We start from the raw sequence: 27,177 nt of genomic DNA, 5'->3' as shown, positions 1-27,177 counted from the left end.
AAAAATATAGGCAACGGCAGGGATTACAATTCTGGAGCCAGTAATCAATGCTTTGACGTCCCATGGTGTGGTAAGCCGCATAGGTGTATATATTCCGTGGTAGCATTTGAGTACACGGAAGAGACCTTGTACCTTCATGCGTCACTGTTCCTGACCTTGCTGTAGTAAAAATGCACCTTTCATGTCTTGAGTGTCCTACTTTAAACACAAGCTCGTCAGCCTTGCTCGGTACCGTTGGTGCATTGTTTCCTACCGCGGTTTTCAATGTCTCCGAGATAATTGACTCATAAGTTGTATATAACAGAAGTCATTGCGCGGTAATGCCCTTGCATCTTCTTCAAAGAAATTTTATTATTCATTTCTTTTAGGACTATCAATTTCATCGCCCTTCAAATTGCATTGCTTACTGATGCTATGAAGCTATTACTGATGCTATTATTAAGAGGGGGTAGTAATGCTTTTGCAACTGATTGGCAGTTGCAGTATTCGTTGTGGATATTTTGACATTGCAAAAACGGTGTTTCCAGTTTTCCTCAAGGGTCGGTCAACCGAGATGGCTAATGGGGTGCTGATTATTAGTTTCTGTGATAATGCTATGACACTACTCGGAGCACACATTTATGTCATTGTAAAGTATGGACATTGACAGAACAGATTTCTTAGCGTTTGAAACGTGAACTTTCACAGCGAGATTCATGTGTATCGAAGGCTTTCGGGAGCAGCTGCGCATTACGCTTGACCCAGCATAATACGCAGCTGTTCCGTGATTGGTCTCAACCGTCTCAACCAGGAATTAAGGCTACAACCAGCTAGGAATTAAGGCTAGGAGGGGTTTTAGGCGCGACTAATACTGGAGTGTCTGGGGGTATGGCATACCCGCCAGGGTAAGCGGGAGGTGCGGGGGCCCTCCCCAGAAAAAAATAGGATAACTAGTGAGTTTTACGGCTTTCTAAGGTATATTTTATAAATCCTTACAAAATTCTATAAGTAATATCAATTCAATTCATTAAAATGGATTTAACTTTTAAAAAATTCTGAGCTCTGGGGGAGTTTTATCCCCCAAAACCCCCTCTCGCTGCGCCACTGGTCTCAACAGTCGCGTGCTATTATCATAACTACACGATCATCAGTGTAGTGAGTTCGTGATAATATTTTGTTATATCCATCTTATTTTGACGCATTAATTTTATCTTTGTTTTATCGTGGTGAAGAGGTCAAGGTGGAGGGGCAGTGGAGACATACTAATTCGAAATCAGTTACCTATATACTTTTGTTTTCGCAATATTATTTCACGTCCTACCAAATTTTTCTCACTTTTTATCCTCTGGACTCCCCAGGGGAAATCTTCTTCTATTTTAAGTTTTATATCTAAATAGCATTATTTTCTGTTAATAAAGTATTCAGAGATAGTCCTCGGGTATGATGGAACACACTTGGGCTTCCAACCGGGTCAGATTTGGCTCCATGCCGACGTTTCGATGGCTTAATCCGCTGTCGTCCTCTGGGAATGAGTGCCTTGACAAATTTTCGACGGTCTTATATCGGTGAGGCTGGCGGACGAGGTAGCACCTGATTAGTGGTTTTTTTCGTGTTTCCTCTTCATATGCTGCACGATTGGTGTCCACGTGCGGCAGAGTTGAAAACCACTATCTCGGTTCAACCTATTCTCCTCCAACTTGATGACGATGGCTTCTTTCACCATGCGATTTCAATAACAGTAAAATAATTAACAAAAGAATATGCCAATTTCCTTCAAGTACAAAATAACAATAATGTGGTAGAGATATATGATTGATCGATTGGTTGATCGATGCACATGTACAGTCACTTTCAAAAGTTATAGGACAAAGTTTGTGGCGCCACTTCTGCTTCTCAAGAAAATTTAGTTTCCCTTACTCCATTTGTTTTCCTTGCTCACGCACTGCAAATATTTCGCTTCCATGTGAAGATATATGAACAAAGAGGGAGAAGTTACTTGCTAAATTTATCGTTTTGTTTCGATCTTTGATGGATTTAATGATTAATTTCGTGTGCATACTCTATGTCCTTGCTCCGGTTTTCACTGCTGGTATGATATTATGTATCACAAAAATCTCATCGTCAGAAGCCGTGGTGGCGTTAATAATGGGTTTCAAATAATTTAAATTCGCTGTAATCGATAAATACTTTTTTTAATGGTAAATGGTAATATACAAGTTAAGAATTGGGCAAGGCAAGGGATTGCTAGTACTCATTTTGAAAATTAGGGATTTGCAAAAGGGGTAACCGTAACCCGACGGTAAGGGGCGCATTCAAACCCAGCGTTGGTATTAACTTAGTGATTTTAGATTGGCGATGAAGGGTCATACATAGCGGTTGATTATTGCATTAATTAGGTTAGAAAGCTGTTGATTATTATGATTTTCTGCAATGAGCACCATGCTTTATCACACGTCTCTTGAGACGGGTGATAAAGCACAGTGCTCATCACCACAAACCTTAGTCTAGGGATTCAAAATAGAGCTTCGAAATTAAACTTTTAAACCCACTATTTATAAAAATTCCCTGGGCAAGACCCCCGGTATGGGCTTCCCGAGTATTTTTTTATGAGTCGGCACCCCTGCATATATATATCATTATTAAAGATGGCGGAAATAAGGAATTCGCCAATATTTGAATCCTCTTTCAAGTACTGTGTTATGGCGAATGACAAATAACTTCACTTGCGCGTTCAGAGCACGTTAAAAAAGATAGGGAGTAGAGAAAACTGGCATCGGCTTTCTCTTGTTCTTAACGAAAGGCGCCAAGGGTCTGAACGTCACATGCGACGGACAGATATTTTGTACCTGCAGTGTTACCCACACACCACACAGGATGGGAACGACATTCAACAGAAAAATGTCCACCACCACCAGATTTTTGAAAAAAGCCCTCGGAGAGAATTACCTATGCACTGTCAAAACGAAAATCTGTCTCCGTGAAATTACCCACTCATGCTATACACTTACCGTAGCAGGCACATAGCTCTGGAGGGTAGTAGAGCTCAATAACCCACTACAACTCTTAAATAATTTCAAGTTTTTCTAACTTAACTTAGAATCGTTTAACAGATAAACCTTTAAATATTGAAAAATGAAAACTAAAGGAATGAAGTAAATTCTATTACCAAGACTATTATATTAATTCTATTATAAAATGAATCCCAGGTAAGTTAAATTTGTGGATATCAATCATCACTCCCCGAATGATCAAAGAAAAATGACTTAAAGTGAAAATAATAATTAAATAAATAATCAAAAATAATTACTTGCGAACCCAAAACTTATGGATAACTTTAAAATTGTTAATTTGATTGCCGTGTTTTTTTCAGTACATACGTATAAAAAATAATTGTAAATTTTCGTAACATCTTTTATCGACCAATAAAAGTAAAAAAATCAAAACATGATACAAAAATGGCAAAGCTTGCAAATTTTTCTTCGGAAGGCGTAAGCGTTGGTTTTATCTAATTAATAGCGAGTAATACCGCCATTATTTTCTATGACCGCCTCCAGTCTGGAGCTCATAGAACGAACGAAATTCTCGCACACCTGAGGACGGCGTCCAATCGATTGCCATATTTGGCGCACATGACCAATTTCTTTCTGTGAATTTTCTAATTTTTATGTTTTAACTTATCAAAATTTAGACATTGTGGTTTTATAAAGCAGTTAATAAAGCCCAAATCGTGGTGAGCCATTTATAACTCGGTTTGGTAAAAGTGCACTCCGTAAACGTGCCCCGTATGTAAACGAGCCCGAGTGTACACTACACATTTGGGTTTATTCTGCACTAGCACCTTCTGATATACAACAGTTTTTGCTTTGTTATTACACGCACGAACAAATGAAGCGGATAGTTTACCAACACTGAACATGACACATATAATTGTTCATGAGAAAAACATGGATTTCCTAAATTCAGACTACAAACACTCAACGGTTGACATAGTAATTAGCTAATCATCATCGCGAATGAAACACGAAGCCGAAATTTGAATTTATTTGAACTCATAGGGCATATCAGATGGGATCGTGGGAATCCTTGGAATGAGAATATCCTCATCTTTGAATTTACCTTTTAATATAACCGCGTGAATCACATTGATTATCGGTTTTTTATCACCTAACATGTTCCATTGCATATTTTAGGTTTCAAAGGTTCATGACCACCGAGTCAACCTTCAGCTGTATATTGTGCGGTGGTAAGCCAGTAGTCACATCTAAGAAGTTTAAAAATGCAGATGGATAGTTGGTGACTTAATCCACATCTTCGTCCTGAGCCGCCAAAATTGCTCGCTCGCTCTAAATGTGATTCTAAATGTGATCTTTGTGATTATTTTGCTCATCAGTCATGTTCGAGAGCACTTTGTTGAGGAGTTCATCTTTCGATGAAACGAAATTGCAAAAATGCCGAGGATATAAAATAAATCCGCTCGATTCGTCGACATGAACACGGCCTTTACCGATAGTCAACAATTTTTTTGAGGCTCAGTCATTAAATTGGTAAAAACAAAACAGATCGTTTAGTAAGTAGAATGACCGACTTGAAATTGAGCTGTTGAAGTGTTGCCAACTCCTAAAAATGTCCCCTAGCACCCATATTAATTTCTTCCATGAACTGATATTATTTTGAAATGTTAATTCTGCTATTCGAGGTTGATACGAATCCAAAAACTTCCATTCATCTAGAAAATCGTTCAAATATATGTAGCCGTTCTCGAGTTATAAATAGTGTAACAAACACGATTTACGACTTTTTTATGAATATAAATATACTTAGATTAATTAAATAAATAACATAGAAGCACTAAAAAAGGGACACTCACAAAATGTTTTTCAGACGTTTCTATGGGGTTACCCACCATTCTCAATGAGTGAGACAGGATTGCTGATGTCTTCTGTGGAGTTTAGGGGGGGGGGAGGTTGAAGGGGTAGGTGGAGGTGAGGGGGAATTCGGGAGGAATTGGCTGGTGGCTAGCAATTAGCGACGTTCAGCCCTGGCGGTTTGAACGCTGTTTCCACCCAGGTGTGCTAGTATTTCGCTTTAGGAAAGGGAAAAGCACTGCTCGAAGGAACTATTTTGTGTTGGAGTACTGGTTCAACGAATGGGAGGGACTTGGTGGAGAGGCGATGGTTGTTCATTCGAATGGATACTGCCGTGGTGCATTCTCCAATGTAGTAGGCAGGGCAGAAATTGTAGGATAGTCGGTAGATGGAATTAAAGGAAGTATTTAAAGGAAAAAGGAGAAAAGGAAGATTTGTTGATGACTGGTGGGGAGGTGGAGCGAAACAAGAAGCAGCACTTGCATCTTGGGCGGTTGCATGTTGAGGAGGAAGAAGATAGGGGGGCAGTTCGGGGGAGAGAGGGGCGGGTGGATCGGAATATTTGCGCACGTTGGGCGCCTTTCTGTGGGTGATAGAAGGGCGGGAAGGGAGGAGATTGGAAGTACTTTGGTTTGCGCTGATGATGGCGTAGAGGTCTCTTAAGATATTTTTTTTATTTCTTAGGGCTGTTTAGGCCTTCTTCTTAATTCATTGGATAAAATTCTAGATTGTGCATTCGCAATAGGGTATAACATCAACAGGTTTCCATTAACAGCTCGCCGATTACTTGAATGAATCCGTTCTGACAAATTAGTTGGATCTTTGCATTGATTGAAAACTGGAAAACACATTCTACGCAAAACCCAAATGAAGTATTATGTGATGATTATAAAGGCTATTTGCTGTATGTAAGTCAAGTTGGACGTCATATAATGGCACACATATCACCCGTCTCAAGGGACGGGTGAAAAAGCATGGTGCTCATTGCAGAAAATAATAATAATCAACAACTTTCTCAACTAATTAATGCAATAATCAACCGCTATGTATGACCCTTCATCGCCAATCTAAAATCACTAAGTTAATACCAACGCTGGGTTTGAATGCGCCCCTTACCGTCGGGTTACGGTTACCCCTTTTGCAAATCCCTAATTTTCAAAATGAGTACTAGCAATCCCTTGCCTTGCCCAATTCTTAACTTGTATATTACCATTTACCATTAAAAAAAGTATTTATCGATTACAGCGAATTTAAATTATTTGAAACCCATTATTAAATACAAAAGGAGTTACCAAGGAAAAAAAAGTGGAAATCTTAATTCCGAGCAGGGGAATCGATCCAACAACCTTTACTATGACGACGTCGCATTAACTCCACTACGCCACCACGGCTTCTGACGATGAGATTTTTGTGATACATAATATCATACCAGCAGTGAAAACCGGAGCAAGGACATAGAGTATGCACACGAAATTAATCATTAAATCCATCAAAGATCGAAACAAAACGATAAATTTAGCAAGTAACTTCTCCCTCTTTGTTCATATATCTTCACATGGAAGCGAAATATTTGCAGTGCGTGAGCAAGGAAAACAAATGGAGTAAGGGAAACTAAATTTTCTTGAGAAGCAGAAGTGGCGCCACAAACTTTGTCCTAAAACTTTTGAAAGTGACTGTACCTATACTGATATTAAGACCTGGAAATTTGTATCGCATTGCCGCGTAAAGATGGGGGAAGTAGAGATCACCTTTCTGAGGCCTAATTGGTAGATAGAATTCATTGAATAAATACATGAATAATGCTATGAATTCAGTCATGATTTCGCGCTGAAAATTTGCCTATAGGTTTTAGTTGTAACAAACGTGTGGTGCAGGTGTTATGGTGTTAATTTAGTTTTTAATGTCGAGTTCATTGTCTGTTAAAACTTCGCATATGTTTATCCGAGTTCCTGTCCCATTAGACCGTTGCTATTCCTGACCTTCGGGACTGTGGCTTGTTTCGCAGGCACTGAGGCCAGTCTTCTGTCTTCCAATGCAACCTCAGAAACCCGGGTCAGGGCATGTGATTTTATCAGAAGATTTTTATCGCTAGCTCTTTCTTCTTCCACACCAGGCCTTCTGCCACTTTTTTTTTTAGAATTCGCCACGTCCTCCCTCAATGACCTTTCCCCGTTGAGAGCACCAGGGTCACCGCTGTTCTACCTCTTCCTAGTGCGACTCGGTATCTTTTTGGCTAGCCAGTTTCCGCGACCTCAGGACGTATATTATTCCACGTTGGCGTTTGGGACAACTGTTGTATGCGTCCCCAGGTAACAATTGGCCTTGAAGTTTTATATACTCACGTTGGAGTAGCGTGTACAGCCGTATGAAATCAGAGCTTGAATTTTTATATGGGCGCGTAATTTTATGCGAAGATATAACTTTTCCTTCTTACGGGAACCTTCCGATGAAACTAATGTCACTGCGACAACACAGTTTCAATGGATATGCGACAGAAAATGAAGACGAATTATTCTGAAACGATGATGGATATCTAAGATTAAATTCAGTTTTAGCCCGAGATAATTGGCTTTAGTTGGAGATAGCGTATCGATTTTGCGTGTCATAAACCTGTTTGAGACGAAGCACCTGCGGATAAAAATTTAGAAACCTTGTTTATAAACTTTGCATTTGGACGTCACCCGCACAATAAAGTAAAATATTTACGAACTCTATTTATTCTAAACTGGATCTTTGGGTCGTTTTATGCTCCCAAGTGAAATCGCATGTGTTTTTAAGCCCTCATACCTCTTTAATTAATGTTTATTTATTGTAATAAACATCAATAATAAAACAACGGAATAATAAAACTTGGTACTACCAATATTGCTAACGGCGATCAAGAGATTTTGCGTAAAACATCATGTCGGTTAAAATAATAGAAGAAAAGAAAAACATAAGAAACGAATAACAGAAGAAACGAATTGCAAGTGACAAAAGATTGCCATCTTTTGAGATGACTGCTTATGGACGTAGGCTAAAAATGGGTTAATAATGCGTTTTTAATTTGTTAACGGAGAATAATTCAATGGGATAATTACCTTATAAAGCAATAATGTCTTTTACAATTTAGGAGTAGGTATATATTTCAATTGGAAAAAAGGGCTTACTGAGAATATTTCACTAGTAATTCATTAGAAATTATAGTTGGCCTCTTTTTTACAATTCGGTTGTAGTATATAGTTAGATACTGTAACTCTCAGTAGCACACTATACATATGATTTCATGTTTCATAATTACTCTGTAGGGAATAAAATGGCTGTGCGTGGAATAAGAGGTTATTTATTGAGGGAGGGAAGACCTTTTGAGGGGGTGATAGGATAATGGCCGCAGCGAGCAGGGGCCGTGGATTGGGATGTTGGGATCAACTTTATTTGGGATCCCCGTGAATTTTTGGGCTTTCGAGTCTTGAGTGCGCCCCCAGCAATTATGAACCCCACAGAAATGTACCCCTTCTTCTTATGAACCATCACCAAATGTTTGCTGGCTCACGTAGAAACTCGACAATTTCTCTTCAGTTTACAGAGAGCAGTGCAGAGAGGGAATTTTCATCGGGGCGAATAGATTCACTTCTAGAGACACTTCGCAATTGCACATTGGTGTTCGACTTCATCGAATGCCGGAAACCGTGGTCCGCTTATTGCGAAGAAGAAGCGAAAGAAAGCGAAGTGACCACATTTGGATATCTAGAGACGCTATGCTGCGTAGGTAATGAAGAGATGAAACTGAGGCATAATTCATGAAGGAAAAGCAAAAATTACTTGAAGGACAATAATAAACGGATGGGCGATGATATATAGTTTCTATCGAGAGATGTGGCCTGCGGCTTTGTTAAACGATAGCCTATGATATATTATATTCGCACAGCATTATTGACCACGGAATTGCGAAATAAACATGCCTTCAAACTCATGAAACAGGAAAAGAGTTAAAATACACTTATACAAGCTAATGAGCCACATGGCTGGCTTGTCGAGATTTATTCTTAACTTTATAGTGAGAAGGTTATGACAACTACGAGTATTAGTGGCTTATTTCCATATTTTGTAGACTATTGAAAATATATTTGTACATGTCCATGACATACTGCTACAGAGAATCTATGGGTTGTTTTAATTTACAAAAGTGTGTCCCAGTAATACGGAAAAATATTTATTAGAGTATTTTATATGGAGAAAACTAAGCGCCTGGAAAGGGGAAAAATTACGATGAATTGTAATCAAAAGATGAAGTCGTGAGGGTGGTAAAATAAAATGGAAAATAAAAGTTCCTTTGATACTTTGATTCACTATTTTGAGGGCGAAGTTAATGAAGCACCTACGAATTTATCCTAATATTTTTCAAATTATGATTAATTGACCAAAGTATCCCCGGAAATGGAATGAGCGGAGCGACGAAATTTTTATTTCTATATCCTTTGCAGCCAAATTTCGGTACGACGGAGAAGAAAGTGGAGGAGCGAGATCACGATTGCATAATTTGTGGAGGAAATTCAACTTTTAGGTCGAAACAAGGAATCCGTCTCCTATAGTTCATCTACATCTACATCTACATAATACCCCGCAAGCCGCCTAAAAGGCGTGTGGCAGGGGGTGTTAGGACACCAGCCGTTTACAGCTATTAAAAAAAAAAAAAAGAAGAAGTGCTCTAACGAGGTTGGGACAAGCGTTTATTAAAGTCCTTTATTGTTCGGGGGAAAAACGAATTCTTATATCTATCCGTTCGGCTAAAAATCTCTCTTAATTTATCGCTTCTGTCGGACCTGGAAATATAGTGTGGCTCTAAGATTATGTTCTCTGTGTCGCTCTTAAATATATCCATTCTCAATTGCTCAAGCAATCTAAGCCTAGCGCGCAGCCTCCGAGTCTCCAACGGCTCCCAGCCTAATTCGCTTAACATCTGGGTAACACTGTCTGTACGCCCGTAGCGGTTTTTGACGAAACGCGCAGTCTTCCTTTGTATCTTATTCAGCTCGCGGATTAAGTCTTTCTGCACTGGATCCCATACACTCGCTGCATATTCAAGGTGCGGTCGGACGAGAGCGAAATAGCACCTTTCTTTTACTTTCTCATCCGAAAATCTTCCCACAATACGCTTGACGAATCCTAATTTCTTCAGGGCTATGCCGCAAATATTCTTTATATGAGTTCCCCACGTGAGGTTCGAGGTTATCGTAACTCCCAGGTACTTCACTTCGTCTGTTGCCTTTATGTTAATGCCATCCACTGCATAAACATTGTTAGTGTTGGACGAATTCCGCAAAAAATGTACCGCCATGCATTTGCTCAGATTAAGTTCGAGTCCCCACTCTTGACTCCACAAATGAACGTTGTTTAAGTCCGATGATAGATTTTCATAGTCAGAGTGATCACTAATTTCGCGGTAGATGACAGCGTCGTCAGCAAATAAACGTATTTTACTGCTAATGCGGGAGCAGAGATCGTTAATGTATATAATGAACAACAGGGGGCCGATTACGCTTCCTTGTGGAACACCTGATGTAACTTTTACAACATCAGAGCTAATTCCGTCAAGAACTACTTTTTGTTTACGATCTCTGAGGAAGTCGCGTATCCAGTTTACAACTGTTTCGTTTAATCCGCATGACTGTAATTTGTATAAAAGTTTGTTGTGAGGTACAGTGTCGAAAGCTTTCTTAAAATCTAGAAATAGTGCGTCAACTTGTCTTTTCGATTCACCAGATTTTATAACGTCGTGAAGAAAGAGCGCGAGCTGTGTTTCGCAGGATCTATTTTTTCGGAATCCGTGCTGACAGTCATGGAGGAAGTTACGTCTGTCCAAGAAAGTCATGATATTACTAACAACGATATGTTCAAGTATCTTGCCTATAATTGATGTTAGGGAAATTGGACGGTAGTTGCCTGGGTCATTTCTGTTTCCCTTTTTGAAAATGGGTGTAACACTTGCAATTTTCCAGTCGGGCGGTAACTTCCCTTCGGAGAGTGACTTCTTGAATATGATCTCTAAGTAAGGCGCGATCTGTGGAGCTAACTCTTTGAGGACACGCGCGGGTATTCCCTCCGGACCCGGAGATTTACTATTCTTAATCGATTGTAGTTGTTTAGTTATCCCATCACGTTTTATAGATATTTCTTCCATCAAATCCTCAGTATATGGGATGTCTAAATTGAATTGAGTATCGTCAGTAGTGTATACACTTTCGAAGTGGGCATTTAAAGTGTTAGCTTTGTCTATATTTTCGGTGACAAGTTTACCATCTTTATCAAATAACGAATCTACGGTTGAATGTTTTCCCTGAAGCTCTCTCGCGTACGACCAAAAGGATTTCGGATTTTCTTCGAGTAATTCACCAAGTACTTTTTTCTTAAATTTTCGCATTGCAGTTCGCATTGATTTCTTGGTTATTGAGCGTTGAGCAGCGTAACTTTCTTTAGCTTCAAGTTCCTTCGATTTATTACGAGACGTGATGGACTTTCTGTACAAGTTGTATAGTTTTCTCTGTTTCCTAAGTTCTCTTCTGACATCGTTGTTGTACCAGCGAGGTTCCTTATTATCACATTTCAGTTTTTGCGGAATATGTTCATTGATTCCTTGGCGCAGAATTTCTAAGAAACGTGTCCATATTTCATCTGTGCTTTGGTCCTTTGATGTAACAACGAATTTTTTGTAGGAGTCATTAAGCATCTCGCCAAATTTAGTGAAGTTACATTTATCGAATAGGTAAATATTGCGTTTTGGTTTTACGGCTGACACCACATCAACTTTTAACGTTGCAAATATTACTCTGTGGTCGCTTATACCGTCAATAATATCGACTTGTTTTATCAACTTAGGATCGCTTACTGCTAAAAGGTCTAATAGCTTGTTTCCTCTCGTAGGTTTGTCAACTACTTGGGCGAGAGAGTGATTTGCAAGTATGTTGAGTAATACCTCGCTGATTTCTTTATTCCTTGAATTCGGTTTTACAGTGTAAGTATCCCAGTTTATGGATGGAAGATTAAAATCTCCCCCGATTACTATTACACCTTTACTGTCTCTCTTAGTAAGTGCGGATATTTGATTTTCTAGAACGTACATAATATCGACTTCGGAGTTCGGCGGTCTATAAAAAGAGCAAACATGAATACTCCTTTTGTTTCGTTGTTTAATTGTACACCATACGCTTTCAATTTCGTTGTCAATTATTTCGTGAGCGGCGCTTTGTAAATGGGATTTAACGGCAATAAAAACTCCGCCACCTGTTCTATTGCGTCGATCGCATCTGTAAATTTTATATTCTGGAGGAAAAACTTCGCTGTCGCTTATATCTTCCGTAAGCCAGCTCTCTGTCCCCATGACCACGTCTGCGTCCTGAAAAATATGCTCGATTTCGGCGCGCTTGTTTTTTACGCTACGGCAATTAACTACAACAAGGTTAATGTCATATTTTGTAGTTAGAGTTTCGGTTGGTTCTTTTCTAGGCTTTTGTATACTCAGCGGGAGAATTTTATTGGCAGTACTAATAATATTTGATATTTTTTCTTTCCCTGGAGCACGCGTTTTGGGAATAATGACGCTATTGTCCGGCGTTAACGCTTCTAAGCTTACTTTCTTGTTTATTTCGCATTGCGGATTTCCTCGGAGGCTACGTTCAATTAAATCTTTGATAACCCCGCTAGATGACCTACCCTCTAGTCTAAAAAATACCTACAGTGCTCAAAAATCCTACGAGCCTAGTTGTGAACGTTGTGGCAGAACCCATCACGCGTAGACGGTAAATTTCATTCCATGTCGTGCAAAAAGCCGTAGACTGGCCAAGTGGGCAGAATGCATAAAATAAAACTTGCGGTTAGAATTCAAAAGAATTTTCAAAAAAAGTCTTCTCTTCGGGCGGTGGTATATGAACTTAAAGGTATTAAAAATGATATAATTTTCTTACCGAATACTTTTACAAGAAATGAACCAGAAGGAGAGTTTACGACTCGAGTGCGCAATGAAAAATGTAATATTGACTTGGTCCTCTCCAAATCTGAGCATTTGAAACAAAGTCAATTTTTTATTTTAAATCATCTTTCGGCAGCGAAAGTCTTTCCCCTCCTGCTAACCGTTTCTTCCTACCCTCAATTTCCCCCGCTAAGCAACTCATCTAGAGATGGAAACCCGATAATAGGTATTTCCGGTACTGAAATTTGACATCCTAAACGGTGAGCTAACATCAGTGCTTATCGCACTTTTACTACTACTATACATACATATTACTATATAGGTTGAGGACAGGATTTCAAACCCCTTCATCCCCGAAATTTTTGTAATATACAGTTAATGATGAATATTTACTGAACTCTATCAAAATATATTAGTTGTTATTATAGAGGTAGTTTGCTCTCTTTAAAGTACCCTCTGATATTTTGAAACATTTATTTTTCTACCTCGAAGCCATAATAAACTTTTTTAATGCAACACTTATTGCTTAAAGTTTTCGAATCCCTCACCAAAATCATTATTTTAAGTTTAAGTTTGGTAAAAGATTATAATACTTTCATTAGTGTGTATTATCTTTTAATCTTATGCCCTAGAGGTGCAAGAATGAATGTTGCGAAACGTTGGCCAGAAGAATAGTGTTATGAAAAAAGTGGCCTATCTCCAAAATAACAACAAGATACAGTTAATATTCCTAAATAAACCTTTCTGGTATAAGCTTTGCCCCAATACTACCATTGAGTTAGGTTTATAATATAAATATATAGCTCTATTTCTATGATCCTAGCGACTGAACTTCCTCGTGCCTCCTTCTCTCCAGTTATATCGACACTGTACCATCTGGAAAAATGTCGACATTGTGTCTGCACTCGCTAATTGCTCTAACCTCTAGATATACCTCCAGATTATCTCCTCCGGCGACTTCCTCTTCTCTTCTGAATGCTAGGGAAAATAAATTGCCTCGCTTCTTCCAGAAAACTGTTATAACTCTGGTTTGAGTAAATGAGCAGTCGAATGATTTCTTGTGAAATTATTTCTCAACTCAAGCAGTTTGCGACTTTAACTAATTTATATATTTTTAACACCCACTTATTTGCCAAAAAAGCTCATACTCAATTCATGCGCGGAATGTGTGGGAAAGGGAAATATTCATGTTTTCTACAAAAATGATCTTCATCATCAAAATGATCGTGAAGCCGTGGTAACAATTTATTGGGCTTTTGATTAGGCATAATATTCACGCTGTCGTCCCTACGTACTTCCCTCTTGAGGAGTTGTGTCAATTCGAGTCTTGCGTAAAGACTTTTAATTAGAGAAAGGGTTTGATTTGGCAAAGGTACCTTATGGTCAGTGGTATTCGTCCCACTTTTATTTCATTTTTATCTTCTTTATTAGCAATGGGTTAAAGAAAAGTGCTTTTCATTTAACAGTTAGGTGATTTTTATTAGTTCCACTTCGATTTGGTTTTTTTGTGAGTAATGAATTAATGTAAACATTTTTGATCCAATATTCCAGCATACTTTACATAAGTCCTTTTAGATCGGTAAATACGAAGTTTGTCTCAATCCATGCAATGTAAAAAAATGTTTTGGGAAAATACAATAAGAATCCTTGGCACTGTAATTGCCAATGATTTTGACGTAATTATACAATAATGCCACTATAGGATAATAGCTTATATTTAAATTTAATGTGATATACAGGACAAAAATCAATGGCAATTTTAGTGCCAACGATTTCTACTATCTTTTCCCAAATAATTTTATATAGAGAGGCGTTATAATTCCCTGCACCATTGTATAATTCCCAAAATTTTTATCGAACTTGCTTTGATTGTTATGTTTTTTTCTTATCACTGTTATTTTGATCATCTGAAGATGAGGCAAGCTCAGGCAATCCTTGTGGATTATTAATTTTTTCATTAATCGTTAACTCAACACGATTTTCGGGACAAAAATCATTTTATCCGCTAAATTGTTAAAATCCACCTATGGATCAAATCATGAAAAAATTAATAAAAAAATAAAAAAATCAACTTATGATGTTCACCGAATAAGAGGCGTGTTCCGCAAAGCCCTTGCGGTCAAAATGAATGGAGAACCGTGATTTTTACGACCGCTGGAGAGGAAAAAGGAAAGCCGGGCGTCTTTGGCCCACTTCTACTCTCCGCCGCGGCGGTTTTTTTTCAAGTTCAAGGGCTCCAGCAAGTAGGGGAGGGAGGTGAGTTGGGAGTTGGGGCTGGGCAACTTTTCTCGCCGATCACCAGAGCGAGCACCGAAAGTGGTTCTCTCCGCGGGGCTTTACTCTCCCATAGGTTACGCATGCAGATTGCGTAACAAACCAGTGAAAGCCCAAATTTACGTTCTTGATTTTATTTATTTTTCTCTTCTCCCCGCCAGGGAATCTCTTACGCGGTTCGGCAGGGAACTATTAATGCAAACCGAAAAAAAAGACTGCGTTACTTGCACCATTGTCTTTCTTATCACGATTTAATTCGTGCGTTATTAGCTGCACGCCTAAAATGACTTGGTTTTTTGAAGTTCAGGTTCAATTTTCTCAATTTTCCTAAAAGGCATAGTTGTTAGCGAAATTAGCGATTTTTTATCCACGTGGTTTTGTTCAGTAGTGGATGGTGTCGAAGGAAACAACTTGCTAACGTACGTTGAAGTGTCTTCTGCTACTCAAAATGTCTATAGTATGAGGAAGCATAACTTTTTTTCGTTCGGTCGTATTTTTTTCTCGACGAATAATTCATTTATTACGTACGTTTTCATCTAGAAATTTAAGGGGGTACATAGCAGACCTTTTTTGAAAATTGCCCGAGACTCTAAAAAAATTGCCTATGAGACAGTACCAAGGGGAAAATGAAAAATTTACACACAGTCAAATGTTGAAAAAAATCTCATCTACTCTACAAATTTTGTGATAATTTCATGTTGAGCACAAGCATTACGCCAGGAAAAACGACCACTCAAGAGTGAGTAACGATTCATTTTCTTTTCTTGTTAATTCAGCCACTCACTCTTTGATGAAAAACTCTCGAAGGCTAACTCCTTTGAAAAGTGTGAAGCTTAAAGGCGGTGACACGTGATATTTTGAAAGAATACTTTTTATGATAATTTTTTGTCCCAAATAATTTCGTCATTAGAGAAGTAATTTGACAAATAAATACTTAATCCAGTGAATTTGCCAATATTTATCGCCTGAATAATACTTACACAATGCCGTTCAAAGAGTATTACCGAGAATATTTAAGGTGGCTTTTGAATTTTCTCATTGCTGACTATGGCATACATGGCATGGATGAGTTATATTTTTGGCGTATATTATATTTATTATATTAGTTTAATAATGGTTGGCCAACCGGTTGTATTAAAGTGAGAGATTATTCGTCTTTATCGTTAAAAACAAAACACTATAGGTACCCAGTGAGTCAATGAGCTGTATTGGCGGGTTGAACAGTTAGTCGTGTAGTTGTTACAGTAGGTAATTAAACCAGCTGAAAAGTGCTGCAAATATGAAAAAAATAACATTATACAAACTTTACGAGCAAATTTTCGTTGATAGAGAACTACTTCTAAGCCGGTGGATTATAATATTATTATGTGACACAGTAAGGTAGGGTTTAAGGTACTTGAGAGTGACTCAGTGTAATAACGATTATACGTGCGTGGTCGCTATTCCAGTGAGTACGACGGCTTACATGCCAACGCGGCATATGATGCCATCAATTGCTGAGAACGTCGTTGGAAATAGTCTTCAATTTTGATTTTGAATTATTGTACTGACTCTTACGTTTTCATTTTGACCGTCATGGAGATTGTTTTCACCAGTGATCGACACATGCAAGTTTTATTGAAATCTTCACCTTCCACTGTGACTGTGGCGACAAAAAAAAATTGCATAAGATTGAGCTTCGGGAAGAAAGCATTGCCTTTTGGTTCTCTTTTTTCATTCAGTATCCATTTTTTAGTCTCTTGCGAATATTCAAAAGATGACAGAGAAGGACGGTGCTCTTGTAGAGCCGTATAAGTTGAGCCTCTGCGGGATTGTATTAAGAATTAACCTGTGTTCTTTTACCCCTCCGCATATTCTCACGTGATCAATTGATGATATTCTAAAAGCATTGTATCGGGAAATAAAGCGTAATGGACATAAGCTATGACGCTTTAGTAAGAATAGCGCTCACGGGTCGCTGATTAATAATGTTATCACTATAAAAAGTATTTATTTCGCCGTGTAGTAATGGAGGAGCACCGCTTGTAAAAGAATGTACATTGCCTTTATGGGTGAGGTCTGTAATCAATTGAAACTTTAGCTAATGTCAAAGGGGATAACAGCTTTCGAAAAATTGTTATCATAGGTCATATTTTCGTGCGGAATTGTCGAAAGTACTGCAAAGCAAAAGAAAAAAATGTAGTACTGAGGGGATTAGGAGAAAAGACTGACTTACTGAATACTCATGCAGGACCACAGGACTTTCCTACCAAGAAACCATAATTGGTTCTCGTTTTATTTATATGAATTTATGCAGATTTTCATCTTCAAATATACGATTGTGAACCACTTCTCGCATAAAATTTTGTTATTTATCGGTGACAGAAAGCTGGGATTCTTGACTCAATTCCATTCCATGCATCATTGGCCCAAACAGACTAATTGGCTATTTCTCCCTAGTCATCAAATCGGGGGAATAATATGAGTTTGTCAGTAATCAGTGCGTACAAAAATAGAAAAATATCCCCACCTCATCTTAGATACTTGTTGACTTCATCCATAATCCGTCTCACCTTGTTGTCCACGTACACTTTTCTTTTTTGCGGATAAAGCTATGAAATGGGTTATTGGTTGATTGCAACTGACAATCTGTAATTTGAGGCTGAAGAATAACGGCAAAAAACTTAAGTAAATAAAAAAACTACTTTGTAATGTCATAGCTATGCCACTCCTACGGGGTCGTGTCGGCAATTATCTGCGTAGACATTCCTCCAACCCTCCCACTTCCCAACGTGGACCTTCGTAGACAACCCTGGCATCCCCTTCCCTTTTGTTTCAACTTGGAACAATTGTATGAATAGGAGAATCTACATTACACGAATATATTCATGATTTTCTCTTATTTTTTGGACCAATCGCCGGGATTCTGCTAAAATTCGCAAATTAAGCTCTCGCATAGGAAGGTAAGAGCTAACGTGCAGGAAGAACCCCCCGAGTTTCATAATTTGGGAAGGCTTTCTAGTTATGTTCGTAAAAGGCGCTCAGTAGCACTGCTCAGTAGCTCAGTAGCAATGATGCATTTTTGGAAAATTCTGCGAAAACTTGGATTTATAAAAATAATCTATATACAAAACTATTTTCCGACTTAAAATAATAATTTAACTCATAATTAATGACTATAAAATATGAATAACCGCTGCTGAGGCCTCCGTTCTTGCTGTTGAAGATTGTAACTTCTCGTCTGCTGAGGGTTGCTTGAAGTAATTGCCTAGTCCTATTGCTGTATCAGTAATTTGTCTTAGGTGTGGACATCTTTTGGTAGCATTGCTTATTTTATTTTCAAAGGATTTCGTTGCTTACACAAGATATGATAGATAGTGACTCATCGAATATTAGAAAATAAATACGGAGAAAGTAATAAAGGAAAATGGGATATGTACTTAATACAGCGACATGCAATCCAAAAAATATGTTTTAGCAAAATTTTACTGCCATAGCAGCACTTTTTCATTAGTGCAAAGCATGATATGATATTTTATTAATGCAATGGTATGAATATGAGGACATTAGTACTGGTATTTCCTTCAATCTTCAAGACAATAGGTCTTATCCATGGAAACACAATTTAAAATTTTCAGATGCTGAGAAATCTACACAATAAGAAGCAAAATTCTTGAGCTTGAAATTTGGTATCATTCACTAACAATCAAAATTTGAGATCCGAGAATGAATAAGTGTGAAACTAAAATTATACAAGATGGAGGAAAAATGTGTTACGAAGTTTTAGCCCTGGATAGTTGATGCCAGCAGGAGCCAAAACTACCAATGATGTTTAGGTCGAAAACGTACCATTTTTAAACTACAGAAACTTTGAACCAAGCGTTCCGATTGGCCGCGAATTTGCCCTGTTGCCGTATGCTCTGGACAATTCATGACTTCGAATGCTTTGCCTGCATTTGCCTTTGTTCAGATCCTCCGGCAACAGGGCAAACTCGCGACCAATGGGAGCGCTTAGCTCAAAGTTTCTGTAGTTTAAAAATGGTGCGTTTTCGACCTGAGCATCGTCAGTAATTTTGATTCCTGCTGGCATCACCTATCCAGAGTTAGAATTTCTTGATATACTTTTTCTCCAACCTGTTTAATTAGTATACATCTCACTACTGGGTGTGTTCGTGGAGATTCACCATCTTATGTTCAGCAGACTCGGCGTCGGCGCCCCGGCGGCGTAGAATAGTTTTTGGTTTGGTGGCAAGGCTGCGCACACATCCTGTGCACATGCGAATTTTCGTCGCCCGGTTATTTTGAACAACAGAACTTAATTCTAATCGCGAATGTATCTTCAAATGACCTGATTGCCCATTCAACGGAAAGCAGGAAATGCCTCACTGCCAACTTCAATTTTATCTTATCGCCGTCGTGTGCAACTTCAGCACGCATGCGAAGAGCTGTTTAGCAGGTGGAATCGCTATACGAGAGCTCTCCCTCTCTATCTCCTGTTCACCTGAAGACCTTCGAAACATTAATGTATCCGCGGAAGGAGTCGCGCCATTACTAATGCCCCAAGAAAACTTTCACTTTCTCAAAGAGTGGATTTCTCATTTTTGCCTCAGTAAAAAAGGAAAAACATATGGGTGATGCGTCAAATATGAATAGGCAATATAGTACAGAGTACCTGGGCGGATTGGTTAAGAGGGATGTAATAATTCTTTAAGGGAAGGATTATGAAATGTAGGCGAGAATTTCCCGGGGGGAATACTGATCTGTCAAGGGCATAGTAAGATTACATTAAATATTAATATTTCGTACAAAATTAAGAGAAAATACTTTCGCACAAATAAAATTAAGGGAAGCTAGAATCCGAGGATGCTATTATATCCCTGTTATTTTTCTACATCGCGAAAATATCTTGTACATTTCAGTAGGAGTGGGAAGATGATAGGCCTTACTTGTTGCTTGAAAAGGCTCCGTTTAACATTAAATTAATATCTAATTGTGCAGATGCCTACCTTATCATTGCGGAGCGGTCATTTAATTAAGTAAAAAAATTAATTATTAATTCTTGGAATAGTTCCTTATTTTTGAAAGCATTAAAATGATACTGTTGTTTCCAGACGTTTCCCCCAGCTGAGAGTAATCAGTTTTTCTTGTTTAGGTCGTTTGATAAGCATTGAGCAAGGTCGAAACGTAGTGAAAATATTATTAGAGGTTAGGCTTTAAAGGAGAATCAAAACGATTCGACTAATTCTATTAGGTAATACAAAATCTATTAAAAAGGACTAAAGAAAAAAGTTTTTTGGCAGTGGCTTTCAATGCATCTCGGCATTTAAAAACCCACATTACCCTCCTAGCCTTAACTTTTCCCAGTACTTTCTAAGTTAGACAACTACTCCCATTATAATAGCAGTAATGTGATTCATGGCATGATTTATCTGGGAGGGTTAGGACATAAGTACATACTTGTGTTCTTGAGTGTACTTGTGTAAGTGTACTTGAGAATGACGCCTCAGCGTCGAAACGCGTCTTACCAATAAATAATTTTCCCGTGAAAAGTTACCAGGGTTGTGTATTTTCATTTCAAAATATTTATGCATAGTTTGTCCAGGTTTTTAGAACATGACTATTTATTGTCACAATATGGCGGAACTTAATGATTGCTCTAAGTTTTCTTTGGGTGTCAAAATTGTCGCAGTGAGTTACACTAGTGCAAATTTTGCGTTATTTACACCGCAAGTAAGCACTGTTAATACATATTAATAGCCCAACAGTTGCATCCGGTATTTTGCGTAGATAATTAAAAATAAGAAGCTTATAGGTTCGTCTTATTTACAAATTAGTAAACCTTCATAAAATCTTTAGTTTTTCAATCGTTTCATCCCACTACCTTGCCACCTCATGTCAGTTGTAAGGGATAAAAAAATACCAATTACTCATGTCGGAAAACAAGAATCATGTGATGCGTATGTGTGAGGGGAAATTTTCACGTGGAAAGATGACGCAAGGTAATTTAGAAGCTTGAAATGTTAATTTCTTAGGAAATAAACGTTCTTCGCTCATAGTTATATGGTTGGGCAACCGAAGGAATTTCATCTTCATAAAACATTTAATTCCGCATTACATGGATCCGTATGTTCAGTTTTCGTTGTCGTCATTGTGAAATTAGCACCTTTAAATAAGATATGTTATTTCTTGGGTTATAACTTTCTCTGGAAATTAGTGGATTGTGTGCTGGAAGAATGAGAATAATACAAATTTTATACAAAACACATATTCATTGTTCCAAGCTCGTAATACCTATATTTTTTTCTTTTTCTGGAAAAGCAGAACATTTCATCGAAATCTTTAAAATATGTTAATGAAGAATAATATGCTTATTTTGGATTTCTTCTCTATAACGCATTATTTTCAACTATAAGAAACAAAATTTAGCTCTAACAGAGGCAAAAAATGATTTTTATACTGGAAAAAGGCTATGATTATTCCCTCGATCTATTTTATTTTGTGAACATGATAATCTTACTCACTGTACTCGAATAAGAAGTGAAACATCAGTCACGTAAATAATTCAACAGGAATATATCTAATCGAACATATTGCAGATTTTATAATGAGATAATTTTACGCATCATCTTAGCATGCAATGAGTTGATAAATTATAAATTTTATGGCACTGTGCCCAATCGTTCCATTGAATCAGTTAGCCTCGTTTTACATATGAACTAAATTCCTCATTTTATAATTTTGATTTAATTTTCAGCCATCCCTCAAAAAAAGTGGACTCCCCTTGCCACCCCTTCTGGATTGCTTTACATTTTGAGATTTACATGTTATGGCACGGCATGCTCCTTAGGGCACAATGTATGTACGTAATTTTTTTATTTCTCTTGCTTCAGTATTATGGATCGATTTTTCACAGATACAATGTTCAAGGACACCACTTTCATATTATTCGTTTTTTCCGGCGCATATGATGAAATGGAGCATGTTTTTCACATATAATTCAATCCTATTAAAATTTTATTGTGAGTGATGTTTCCGCACCTAATGGAATATGTTGGAAATATATTGAAGACTTATGCCTCCCTTATTTATGCCTTTATTTTTAGTTAGAAATTCCATTAAAAAATCGCCACCGGCAAAGTATGACGATATATCGTGATATTTTACCGGGCGGCGATTTTTATGGAACAATGCATCGCGTACTTATCATGATATTTTTATTGGGAGTTATAATTTGATTTGATTACCATATCTGGAAATATGTCCCGATATTTATCGCTAGAGCATTCATCGCCAGTGGTCAATACTAAACATCGAATTCTCAATATATTGAAATATGGTGGTAATCTCCGATGTTTCGATATATTTCCCAGGCCCTCCGCCATCTCTTCCCATTGGTACTCACATTGTGCCCTTGGGTACGGTCATGTTGAGCTGGTCCAGCACGGGGTTCCGGTTTTTCTTGGGGCCGTACATTTTACAAGCGCGACGCACGCTGACGGCGTTCTGCTTCCGGGACCACACCGTCGACACTTGCGTCTTGAAGGGGGGTCTCTTGGGGAGCACTGCCGCCTCGACCGTCCCTGAGGTGCCTTCTTCGGTGTCAGCCGGCGCCGGAGACGGGGGCCCCTCGCTGATGGAGCGGCGACCCCCTTGGGGCCGCTCCGACGCGTTCTGGAGTTCCATCATTATGCTCCACGAAAGGACCTGAAAGTTGGAGGAAAACAGAAAATCTTACAACGGGATTGTTCACTCAGATCCGCAGTACATAAAAAAATTCGATAAATGAAAGGGAAAGATGAGTTCCGACAAAAAAACTTCCACATTCAGAAAATATCTATCTATCAAGTTTTAAATAAAAAAAAGGAAAATTTTCCCCCTCTTTTCATGAGTTGGTGACGTAATTAGAGCTTCGTTTCATTGACTCGTTTAGGGATTACCGCTTACTTATGGGACTCTTACGGTCTTACGGTCAGTAAGTGATATAAAAAAGATAGGTCAGTTATCCGCTGTTATCCTCGTAACCACCAGCATATAGCGTGAAAAGAAAAATATTTCATTCTCTATTTACATTCTAATTATGTGTACTAATTTTTGGCCTAATGAGCCATACGGTGTCGTGAAAAAATTAAGGTCATTTTATCGATCTAGAAGAGAGCCTCTGAACACCAAGAGTTGAATATTACTTACAGTGCAGTATTCTGCATAATGTCAAATTCCCGTTGGCCCAGGGAAATACACCTTTTACTTTATATAAAAAAAATAATTTAAAAAACCTACGTTTTTATTAGAACTAAAATGAAGGAAGTAAATCTTTGGCGCTAGGTCCCACCTTAAATTTTAAATATGAAAGTTGTGACATTAAAATAATATAGGCTTGGCGCTGAGTGAGCTTTAACCTTACCTATCGTAAAAAAGTTCAGATGTCGCTGTTACAATGAGTACGAGGTCTTGAAGGCGATGGTAATAGTCAAGGTGTAAAAAATTGACTTGGCGAGACTTGTGAAATCCCTATCTGGGTGAGCAGTCCTTTCGTTTTTGTTAAATTACGAAATCGATCAACGTCTACTTGCGCATGCAAAAGGGAAGACTACCTTGATCTTTGACACGAATCATAGCAATTAACATAAACTGAAATAGTTTTTTTTTTTGGCCCATTCACTCCATGAAGTATAAGTATACTTCGCGGCGGAATATTCCTAGAACTCCAGTGTTATCATGTTATTACTCCTGACTTCCGCGTAAACATAAACAAGGGCGATCAAAGCGGCAGCGCATTAATAAAAAACCGATGCCAGCAGTGAAACCCCATTTTCAGTATTATTCTGGGAAATGGAGAAAGTTAACGAATGAAATACTTGTGAACGGATTTTATTGAATATTCATAAATCTCTCTCTTCGTATCAGCATAAACGGAAATAGAATTTAATAATGAAACAAACATCACAAAAACAAACACTACTGTCGTTGTCAACCAATAGGGTTTCCTATTATTTTTTTATTGTCTAAATCGAAAGATTATTATACCTGGAGTACGTATTTCACGCATTTAGATTTTTAAATGACGATATCTATTTTTCGCTATTAAATGAAAAGAGAAAATTTTCAAGCGCGCGAAAACGCGACGCGTAAGTATGAATGCCGGGAAATCTCTCCGTGTGACGTATTTCTGGTTCCCGCTGCCGCAAGTGAGGTGACCTTGAGGCGAGTTGAGCGCTGATACGACGCAGGCTGCTAGCGGGTAGCTGAGTACCCTGCTGGCTGGTAGCGCTTGGCTTAAATAAGGATTATTAATACCTTATCAAATGAAGAAAACTTTCCGACCTTAGCCAGTTTTAATAAGTGATTATTAAGACATGTTTCCCTGAGCTCTACGCCTCATGCATGCATTGGTAACCTCAGACGATGTATAACTCCTATCTTTTCGTATAGACACTAGGTCCCTGTGACGTCACGTGGAGTGGCATCGCATGGGCGCCAATCTGGCCCTTTTCAAATGAGGATAAAAATGGACCATTGCCATTCGTCTAAACCGCTATTTCTAAAACGAAATAATTTGTATATTTTGAATACTCCAATGGTGGGTAACGAATCGCAATCAATGCTTTTCGTTTTCTTTGATGAAGGAAACTACCCTATTAGACCCATCAGATACATTACGTGATCTCGAATTATGCCGTTTCAATCTTTGTTCCAATCGGTCTCGGGTATATTTACTCTGAGCTCCTCACCGCCATGCGTTCCATGAAGGAAGTCGAATTCCCTCTTTCCCTCCTACAAATACTGTACTCTCATTAACATGACATCGCCATCGTTTTTTTCCTGGAGTTTCGAGTAATCTATGCATCTGAGTAACAAGCCAAAATTCGCACTGCTTGAAGCATTGTTAAATATCACGAAGTTCCGATGTAAAACAGCTGGCGCCTGAGATGCCATTGCACGTGGTAACAGATCGGCCGTGTTGTTAAAATTACGAAATTTTTAGGTGAGAGAGGTCATTGGTCCTAGAATGATTCCAGCAAAAAAATAACGCCTCACCATGATGGGGAAGTTTTGGCGTTTCATTGTCTGGTATCGGACGAGCCTCTCATTTCGGTGGCCCCGGAAGCCTGCTATTCTTCCTTAATGTGGTAGCTTTGTGACGTCTTCACAATAATCTCATAATGGGAGGCGAATGGCTACAGCATGGAATTCGTGAAGCACGGTTTTCTTGGCACATAACACAACACTAAATTATAGCCGGGAACACGAGGAAGAGCGAAAAGAATTGGTGGTGAAAATAGAAGGTTGTCGGCTGAATTTTTACCTCCTCATAAATCTGAATGAGAATCATTCAGAATAATGAAGTGTTGCTGTTTTGCGTGATCAGTGCCCGGATTTATAATGCCAACCTTTAATCTGCTCTGCCGGAGAACTTGTCATAAGAATAATGCAAGAATAAAATCAGTTATAATTCAAGATCAAAAATAATATCTTCTTTGGTGTTATGAAGGCATTTAGCGATTTCATAAAACTCGATAAGAAATGTGATGCCATTTGAAGTATTTTCCCATTCTTCAACTTACAATGCATTATTTCCTAACAGTTAATTAAATAGTAGGATTTGCATATTTTAATGGATATAATGTATCAAAATCATCTGTTTTGTGGAAATAATGAAATTATAAGTATTATTAATCTTTGAATGATGCGTATTTGATTCTCAAAGGCACGTTATAGGCAGTGTTATCTTATTTGTGATCCTATAATTCGTCAAAATGAAAAAAAAGAGATTAAATTTGACTCTTAATGAACATTTAATAAAGGTAGGTATATAACTTTCTTTATCATCGAAATGTAACCAAATTATAGTAGCTGGAATTGATCCTTATTCATATGTTTGAGATCATATAAATTATATATCTATCCAAGGTTCAATCAGACACACTGAGCGTCTTATTCCGGTGAAGTTTTACTTTCCATTTTCCCCTCGCACGCCGTTGAACACATTCATATGCCCGACCCCAATTCTCGTATGGCACAGAGACATCTATGAGTTAAGAGCCTGCCTCTAGTTACGACGGTTTTTCAATATTATATAATATCTCTAGAAATATAACCTGCTTAGGGAAGTTGACCTCAAAATGAAAAAAGGTCATTATCTTCAAGTCTACGTCGTAAGCGGGTGTGACAACTAGATCTGGATCACGGCCAGAGTTGGGGAACCCTTTCATAGTTAAGAATAACTTCATATTTTAATTTCCCCATTTTAACTCTTGTTTATTTATCATGAATCGTGATTGCTTTAGAACTAACTATATGAAGATTTGTATGTAGATTTTATGAAGATTTTCTATTATTACACAATGAAATTCGCTGCATCTCGCGGTAAGGAGCATATTTTGAAGTAGTAAATTTGATGCTCTCTAGTATTGCTTAGATGCGGGCAGTAATCATGGAGTGAAAATTCTAGATTCTGCATGTAAATACTTGCGTTGTTTCGACCGAAGAAAATTAAAAAATTATTGTCGAAAAATTCTTTCCTGTAAAAAATGCAAGGATATTCATTTTGCTTTTTCTACGAAGAGAGCGGAGAATACTTTCTCATAAAAAAACTTGTTCTAAGACGTTCTTTCTTGCAGATAAGATGGCTGTTCTTGAAAATACAATAGCTTTTGATGTTTTTTAAAAGCTTTACCGATCAGTATTTGGTTGCCTCCTTCTTACTGTTTCAGTCTCAACGTGTGATCAGAACTCGAAGATATTCCAGCCAATTCCTTAAACGTCGCTAATTTATCTACCCCATAGGTCACAGCATTTATCGGCATAAGTAGACCAAAAATTCCAAATTAATATTGGAATAATCTATTGATATGTTTTAAATAATTCCTTAAATGAAAAAAATCATCGTCGTAAAGTAGCATACTAGTCGTAATTATATTTGCTCTTTCTGTGTATAAGGCTGGTGTCCTAACACCCCCTGCCACGCGCCTTTTTAGGCGGCTTGCGGGGTAGTGTGTAGATGTAGATGTATAATTTGAATGTTCTGGTTTTTGGTAGTGTTGGGACTTCTGAAAATCAATTGTAAACATTTTAATGGATGTTAACTTGCCGGCGGCAGAATTTATTTTGTATTACCATTGGTGTTAGCGGGATAGC

The 27,177-nt window shown here is 38.1% G+C and overlaps 1 protein-coding gene across 1 annotated transcript in view; it reads right to left on the bottom strand.

The window, feature by feature from the left end:
- Window positions 1-27,177, bottom strand: part of LOC124153577 (ABC transporter G family member 23-like) — an 86,503-nt gene that overhangs the window by 17,754 nt on the left and 41,572 nt on the right. The window contains exon 2 of the mRNA XM_046526840.1: window positions 22,445-22,746. Within this exon, the coding sequence (XP_046382796.1) occupies window positions 22,445-22,728 (284 nt within the window). The 5' untranslated portion in view covers window positions 22,729-22,746. The remainder of the gene's footprint in view (window positions 1-22,444; window positions 22,747-27,177) is intronic.

The sequence above is a fragment of the Ischnura elegans genome, chromosome 2 (genome assembly GCF_921293095.1).
Source record: "Ischnura elegans chromosome 2, ioIscEleg1.1, whole genome shotgun sequence".
NCBI lineage: Eukaryota > Metazoa > Arthropoda > Insecta > Odonata > Coenagrionidae > Ischnura > Ischnura elegans.
This window is presented reverse-complemented; position numbering and strand designations above follow the sequence as displayed.